The 8,536-nt window shown below is 36.4% G+C and overlaps 1 protein-coding gene across 1 annotated transcript in view; it reads right to left on the bottom strand.

Annotated features, from left to right (window-relative positions):
- Nucleotides 1–1,987: 1,987 nt before the first annotated feature.
- The window catches only part of LOC105387918 (protein timeless homolog), a 32,961-nt gene continuing 26,412 nt past the window's right edge, over nucleotides 1,988–8,536 (bottom strand). The window contains exons 19-22 of the mRNA XM_038105797.2: nucleotides 7,349–7,528; nucleotides 6,164–6,360; nucleotides 4,500–4,938; nucleotides 1,988–2,151 (exon numbers count right to left, since the gene is read on the bottom strand). Coding sequence (XP_037961725.2) covers nucleotides 2,066–2,151; nucleotides 4,500–4,938; nucleotides 6,164–6,360; nucleotides 7,349–7,528 — 902 coding nt within the window. The 3' untranslated portion in view covers nucleotides 1,988–2,065. The remainder of the gene's footprint in view (nucleotides 2,152–4,499; nucleotides 4,939–6,163; nucleotides 6,361–7,348; nucleotides 7,529–8,536) is intronic.

Raw genomic sequence — 8,536 nt, 5'->3', positions numbered from 1 at the left:
TCAAGCTACTTATTTCATCATAGGTCCGGCCGGATTACTAGATGTAGCTAGGAGTTGTTCTTTAGTTCATTTAGTTTCTATATTGTCTGTGATTCGCATTGACTGGCCGGTCACTGGAATCATGCGGATTCATTCAATGCAAGATGGCAGAAAAAACAAGGATGACTCTTAAAAGACTTCTGTTTGTTATTAGATTCCTTTTTGAATAGTTTGTGTTCCTTATAAAAGTATTTTACTTCAAACTTCCTCAGTGTCTTATTTTCAGCATCTTCTATAGTACCAAGCTAACAATTTGTAATTAATTTTCCGGGATTTTCCCATTACAGATTAGATTGTTAGACCCTATAAGTTGTGAAGATTAATTTCGGAGGGCCCACACTAAATCTTTTCAGTCGCCATCAGATTAGCACCCCTAGGTTAGTTGAGGATGTATCCTTGTTTCTACAGTATAAACCGACAAAATAAACAAGGGTGCCAAGTAAGAGGGGAAAATTTCATGTCTAAGATGTTTATGTCCAATCTTAAAGTCGAATCTTTTTTATTACACAAATGCTGGCTGGATAGATGTTAGATTAAAAATAAACAGTTGGAATTTCCTTTTCAAAATGAAACTTGGCTATAGCTATATACCTATACTACAAACAACATAAGAAGGTAGGCATCAGCAAGAAAAATAACAGTTTTTTCTTACATAGGTACTTACAAAGGCACTCGATGTTTGATAAATTTAAAATATTTTCCTAGTTTTCCACCGGTACTTAAATGGCCACTTCTTCGGAGAGAACACAAAGAATATTTCATTTAATTAGAGGTAAGTATACGTATATTTGAGGTTTTCTTTTGTTAGCTTCGCTCCATTGATGGTTGGTAGATGTGCAGGTATATAAAAAGGTATAGTACCTGCACTACAGTACATACAGTCGTGTCCTGCACTGCAATATCGTTTGCGCGTGAAGGAGCGTAGGTATCGAGTGCCGAGGCATGGGAGTAAATGTCGACTGGGCTAAAATGACCCTGGCCGAGGAATTGCTAATATTGGGTTTAAAATTGACTGAAATTTAATACTTATTATTAATATTCTCATTTTATGCTTAGTAATAACGAATTTAATAAATATATTCCGACTTACCTACCGACATAGGTCATAAAATCTGAAAGTTGGGAGTTTCAGTGGGCCAGTCATACATGCCGAAGAACCTATAACCGGTGGGGCAGACGAGCTCTTGAGTGGACACCACAAACTGGCTAACGTACCGTGGGACGCCCAGGATGAGGAGAGCCGAGAACAGTGTGCCTATGTCCAGCTGTGGACAAATACGGGTTGGTGATGATTACTTACCTTTAGTATAGGTAATATGTGTATTGTGTATATCTGTATCTATGTATACCTGCTTTTTAGCTGCTACGCTTAGAAGATAAGCAGCTAATACAAAAAAGTCTTATCATAGTAGGTAAATATAATAAATGAATATGAAATAAATATACCAAGAGGATCCGCTAAAACGGCATTCCAGCCCGCTGATAAGTGGTGATGCGCAGTGCATATTGCTTCGTGCCCAATGATATTGGAATCCTTATTTGTCGGGGCGGCGCGGCGCCCTCATAACAGAAACAAACGAACTCAAGACTCGATACGATACTATTGTGAGATGCATGTTGTTTGTAGTTGTCTTGTAAGAATACAAAAAAAAATAAGTTGTACGTTATGGGTCCTCTATGAAAAATTTAAAACTGCTTCCAATTTTTATTGCAAATACAAATTGTAAGTACTTAGGTATATTATTATGTATGAAATTATTGTAAGAGGCAAAAAAAAAACTCAACTTTCATGAAAAACTAACTCATCTTGCCTCTCAAGAATATAAAAGGCAACTGAGATAATAATTAACTTTTTTTAAATTGCCTACTTATTTACCCAAAAGAGGCCATACATTTACTTACCGATTTTAAAATTAACTTGAGACTCATGAAAATTAAAAACCATAACTAAAGTTCAAAGTTAAAACTGTTTATTTGTAGTGTCCTTAATATTAAAAACATGATACTTAACTGAAAATATAATTAATTAATCTGAATCATCATCAATAATGGCTCTTCGTTTCTTCGCCGGTTTGACCAGCATCCCGGCGTCATCTTCATCATCACTGTCATCTGTGAAGAAACAATGTTTATACATGGTGTTCGGAACATAGGCCATTTTTTGTTGTTGTTGATAATGGAATGGAGGGTCATGGCTTTTAAACACCTACTATGTTCTAAACACTAAAACTAGTTATAAGTCTTCTATGAGTAAATCAGCTGTTCAAATACATTTTTACCGTTATTACCCTCTACCTAACTCTGACGTTTTATTCTGGGGAGTAAAAGTTAGTTTACGAGAGTTTGTTACTAGGGGAAAGTTTTAGTTTGACCAGCGATCATGTGGTACTAAATACTTTCAAAGGCCTTAATATATTTTACATTTTGCAAGCAAATTTAATTCATTTTCTCCCCATTACGACGTTAAAAAGAGTTATCAAGCCATGGCAGCCGTCATTAGATACAGAACTCGAGTAAAATATACGCTGCCGTCTTCACACTCGGGAACTCATTTATTTTGCAAAAAATAACTGTATTTTGTATAAGGACGTCGCGTCGGGTGACGCTCCCTGACATTGCGCCTGAGGCCGTGATGAATGACACATTTATATTCCTTTTGTGTCCCTTAATATTCGAGATTGCACAAATTTTTCTCCGAACTCTCATTTTCACGGTTTGGTGCGTTGTCGGCTATTGATCGAGAGTTACGGACCAAACGGATGACAGGAGCGTTTCTCTCCCATCACCGCAGAAAGCATCATATCGTATACAATTTTACTGCGCAGTGCGCACTCACCAAATAAAATATCCAATAAGAAGCCGTTCGAGCCAATAATTGACTAGACTACGACCGGCAAAAAGTTAACTACTGATTTATTTCCTACCAACAGTTTTATTGCGAGATTTCTCCCTGAAATGTGCGCGCTCCCGGGGGCATCGGCCGGGGAAGGGCTGGTTTGACAGAGATAATACTTATAAAGATTATGGAAACCGCCTCGCTATAATATTTTGATGGGCAAAGTTTGCTCTTGAAATCGGCTGCGGCGCGCGGGTTCGAATATTTAATAGATTTTCTTTTGGATGCTTCAAGTTGGGGGTGGGACGAAATTAGTGGTATTTTTTAAGTTGCGTATTACATAAATACTACTTATTTCATCCACCAGCTTATACTACGACATCCAAAATAATTCAGAATTAAATTGCGATTGACAACAATTAAGAACCTATCACAACAGTATCTGTATTCCCAGTAAAGACAAATAACAAACGGGCAAGGCGCAATGTTTGACACAAATCCCGGTAATTCAGGCCGGGCTAGTCAAGTCTGAGCCGTATTGACGAGGCCCAAACAATGAGCGGGGCCGACAAGGGTATCTCAAACACGGACTCATCTAGATAGGGATCAAATGTTTGATGGCCTACGTGGACCTGACGCTTTGTGCCTATTGCCATAAACTGATTATAGGAATAGGAATAGAGTTATGCCGATTGTGGTTTATGGCATGATAGATCGTACCACACACATTAGACTGTATGTAGTAACGACTGACACTTTACTAATAACGTTTCATTTCAGATAAATGATTTTTCGAATAGTCAAATTACTTTATTTTCGTAGATCCAGGTATACTTTCACTAATACCTTGTGTTATTAAAGAATTAATAAATATTCTACTATCAGGCGTGACAGTTTTATTGGAAGCCCCGTAAATATGCGCTTAGCGGAGTCTCAGAGGGTCGGGGCATTAAGTAGTCGAATATATTGCTTGCCTATCGCATTGGAGTAGCTGTAATGATAGGTTTAAGTTATTAAATAAATAAATAAATAAATAAATAAATAAATATTAAACGGGTAACGGCTCTCATAAAAAAGGCTTTGAACTTGGAAATTTCATCGTTTGCCTTTTAATTTGACGCTGATTTTGAGTAGGTACTTATTCGCAGATGCGGCTAATGCTCTTGCAACAATAATTTACGAGATTTTCGTAGCAGACTGCAAGTGTTTTATTACAAAACACGTAGGTGAGAATTTAATTAAAAGTTAAATTTTGATTTATGACTATCTTGTTTGTAGTAGTGAAAATTTAAGTTGGAAATTCGTCTGGGAACATTACTCTTTCAGAATTTTAATAAATCACACTATTTATATTTGTAGCGCTTTTCTTACACCTATGCTTATGTAGTAAATAAATACCTACAAGCATGAAGAGTATTAAAAAATAAATAGTATTAAAATAATATAAAGTTATTATAAAGACGAGTTGATCGACGAATTTGCACAAAAAATCCCGCCATTTATTTCATTAAGAGTAACATAATAACGCCCCTCTACCTACGTGAAACTAAAGTGACATTAGCTATGCTGTGGTCAGTTAAAAAAGCACAATATTTAATATATTTATAGGTACTAAGTAACTTACCAGAAATAGCTCGCGGCACGCTCTCAAGAATGTCTTCAGTATCAGGCAAATCCGTTTGCTCAAGAGTTTTCTTTGCGAACGACAAAATGTCATCACCATCATCATCATCCTTTTCATCACCTTCATCTATTTTTTGCATTTTCTCCCTCTTGTTACTATCATCTGAATCGATGCTTCTACTTCTCTTCCGATTGCTCGAGTTAATAATCGGATTACTTTGGCTCGATGTCTCTTCGTTATTTCCGCGTAGTTTTCTCAAGTTATCGAATAAGTCGTCATCGTCACTCGATTCATTCGCTCCATTTGTTTCTGGTTCAGGTATTTGAGTTTCCTCAGTGGTATCTATTACTAGTTCTTTATTTATAGCTTTGATGATAATTTCTCGTCGTTTTCGGATTGTGTCGAAATGGAGACTGCTAGGTATACGCCAATAGGTTTCCTAAAATAAAATAATATTTTTTAGGTTGTTAAAAAGATCGGATATGCACTGGAACTCTTCTTGTGACTCTGCAAGATGAGATCGAGTACACCTTAAATAAATAAACAATCTTTAATTTGCCTTGTGATTTGATCCTACACTAAAAAAACCTTGGGTGTATCTCCTGTATTCGAATCCTGGCATGTATTTAATGGTTGAAAGACTCATTCCAACAGTCTAAGTTAAATTCTCAACTACCTTTTTATATTTTAAACTACTAACAACAAACCAGAACAGAACAAAAAGAAGGTGCAGAAATAAATCCCTTTTGCAAACACTCCGTTCAGTTAGTAATTACTTACTATTCCACTACTAAGCAAAAAGCTTTGAAGCAAGCCCGAAGGTAATGAAATGGAATTCTACTTATTACAAGCAAAATTATCTCCGCTTGTGAAATGCTTGAGACATTGTAATCAAGGAATTTAATTAACGCGTATTTAGCTGTTATGAAATATTCCAGTACTTATTGTCATTCGTTTATATAATTATTTTCCTTTAGTTATTCCCTTTGTTATAAATTCAGAGCAAAGTTTATGTTTCTCCAAATTGAAGGTAATGTTTTCGTAAGCTCTCGGCTACAATTTAATGGTAAAACCTTGTATATTTTAGGTTTCGTTAGTTATCTATTATCATTATCATAAAATAGGGTTACTGTTTCATACAATTACAAATTTTAATGGATTTAGCGGTAGGATAAGTTTGGGAGGACAACACAGTTTGAACTTCGACTTTAGAATTATTTAACTTTGTCGTTATTTACAGATAAATATAAAAAGATAATAACGATACCATTAATAGCGATAATTATTTAAATAATCTTTAAAAGCCTTCCTTCATTTTTTAACTTTACTGTCTGGCCTGGGGCCAAGAAACCTGACCCATTATTGTCACTTTGAGAGGGGTCAGGTTACCAAGACAAATTCTTTTTTAAATTATGAACAAACTCTACCTTTCCATCGCTAGACGCAGACGGCATCACTACTCATTTCAGAACTTTCTAGAATGGTTCATTCTCCATATCTCTAACAGACTCACTCGTTTGGGCACTAAATAATGCTAAAATGTCTACAACCTTTACAACTTATATTGTTCAGTATGTTAGTTTCGTTTAACGCTACTGCTTTCAAACCAAACACTACACATAGCTAAATTAGGACCATAAAACAAAAAAAAAACAAATATATACCTGTTCATCGCTAGGCGGCATAACACCAACTCCTTTCAGAACTTTCTGGAATAGTTCGTTCTCCATAGCGCTCACAGACTCGCTCGCTATGGGCACCAGAGGAGTGCCTTCAGAAGTGGGGTCAAAGCCTTCCGCTTCTTGGTCTAGAGCCACTTCTTCTAGGTTCTCTGCGAGCCAGCGGAGCGCCTCGGTTAGGTCTGGAAATAGGTTCTGGCTTGAAGACTGGGTGGGGTAAATAGGTAGTAATCATTAGGGTATATATGTCGCAGGCAACTGGTTTAATCTCCTGTTTGATTGAACCGCTAGCCCGTTCATTGGATGACGCTATTCAGTTCTATGACTAGGCCGAACGTTGATTGTACAAGCGTCACAAAACGTCCAACTAGTTAGCGGTCTAAAAATCAGTCAGGTGGTGAATAAAACAAATATGGCGTCTAACAGCGAACAGCTGACATAAAAATCACTTGTATTGTTATTTTTTGCAAATAAATTAGCTTTTAAGTGCGTTATTTATGTTGAAATAGTGTGACAACATGGATTTACCTATTATTTCACCGCCGGCGGATAGTTTCAAAGAAAAAATGTGCTGAAACTGGATAATTATGAACAACATTATCAAGGTACGTTTATTGTTATTGTTTAGTTAATTTGTGAGATGAGAGCTTTGTGACATAGTTTTTTTGTTGACTCTTGTCTGGTCATGTTCATCCTAACCAGACATTACAAAGTTGCTATACTATGTATATCCCATTTAACGACTTCGCTGAATAACGTTCAGTCAAGACGTTAGACGTTACAGTCAACCACTTGACGAGTTGTTCTTTAGTCATTCAACTGAGTAGCGTCATCCAATGAACGGGCTAACGGTTCAATCAAACAGGAGATTAAACCAGATGACTGCGACATATACAATGTACAGGGTGTCCAGTAAGTAGCACGAAAAACTGCGTGGGGTGATAGCCTAGGACAACGCATACATAAACAACATAAAGTATGTTCTGCAAAAGTATATTTAAAAAAAACTCTACCCTGCATCAGATTTTAGCTACAATTTTCATATTTTGTTGATAAAACATGAAAAAAATGCATTCGAATCAATCGGAATTACTTGATCCAGATAAATAAACACTCTAAACTTATAGCACCCACAATTTCTATCGTGGTCTAAAACACAGATTCACTTACCCTCCTCAACAGCTTTCACCAGCAACTTGGCAACTTCAGTCGCGCTCATCGTGACCTCAGTCTTCTTCTTGCTACCTTCTTTATTCTTCTGTATCTTCTTAGCTGGTTTCACTCGGAGAGGGGAGGGCGACCGCGAGCGATCGCTGTCTGAACCGGAAGAGTCTGCGCCAGATGAATTGTCTGTTTGATGAAAGATAATGTTATTGGAAAGGAGAATGGCCATTTCTCTATGGCGCCATGACCCAACAGAGCAGCCATTGATGAAACATATACTGATGTGTAGCCCATGACTACATTATATTTTATAATGGTGTAAATTTTATTACTATGAGGCATGGGAGAACGAAAATATAGGTGCTGAAAGATCAAGTCTTTGTACTGAGTAGATGTTTCCCACATACTAAGTTTTTTTTTTAAATATTTTCCCCTCTTTTAGAACACCTTTATCATTGAATAAAAATAGGTTTGGTTAGTGCCTGCAAACGGGTTAGATTTGGCCATTCTCATTTTATCATTTCATAAAAATGTCAGAATACAAGTGATAGGAGGTTGTTTAATTCGATAAGAATACTTTGTTTCAGGTATCATCATCACAATCCATCACTTCCCTACTGTTGGGGCTCGAGTCTCCTTCCAATGAAAGAAGGGATTTAGGCCTAGTCCACCACGCTGGCCTAGTGTGTAAAAGTTTGATGTATGAATAGCTTACGACACTAAAATTGAAGGTAAGTCGATCTATGTAAAAGCGATGATTTTAATCCAGTTTATGCGAAAATTCATTCATGCAGAAAACCCATCGTTTTATTTTAAAATGCAACGGTGTTTATAAAACAGCGTCGGGGTATTTTATAGCAAAATCTAAAAGCATTTTTAAATTAATATATGTAAAATGGCGGCCAAAACAAGGATTAAACGTCGTTCATTTTAATAAACAATTGTTTCAATCAACTTCGGTCGGTTTATATGGAAAGGTTATAAACGGCTTACACTCAAACGAGTGCAATAGAGGGGCCTATTCCTACTACAGACACGGATAATGAAAAAGTTCCACTTATAAATTGTCGAAACCAAATGATCCCAAAGTTAAGAACGTTTAATTTAGAATTCAATCAAAATATTCCGATGCGCTGTTAAATGTACTTAAATATGAGAATTAATTTGGAGTTGTTGTCACTGTAACTTTTTCAT

The sequence above is a fragment of the Plutella xylostella genome, chromosome 9 (genome assembly GCF_932276165.1).
Source record: "Plutella xylostella chromosome 9, ilPluXylo3.1, whole genome shotgun sequence".
In the NCBI taxonomy this organism is placed as follows: Eukaryota; Metazoa; Arthropoda; class Insecta; order Lepidoptera; family Plutellidae; genus Plutella; species Plutella xylostella.
The sequence above is the reverse complement of the archived record's forward strand: the minus strand, read 5'-3'. Positions and strand labels throughout refer to the sequence as shown.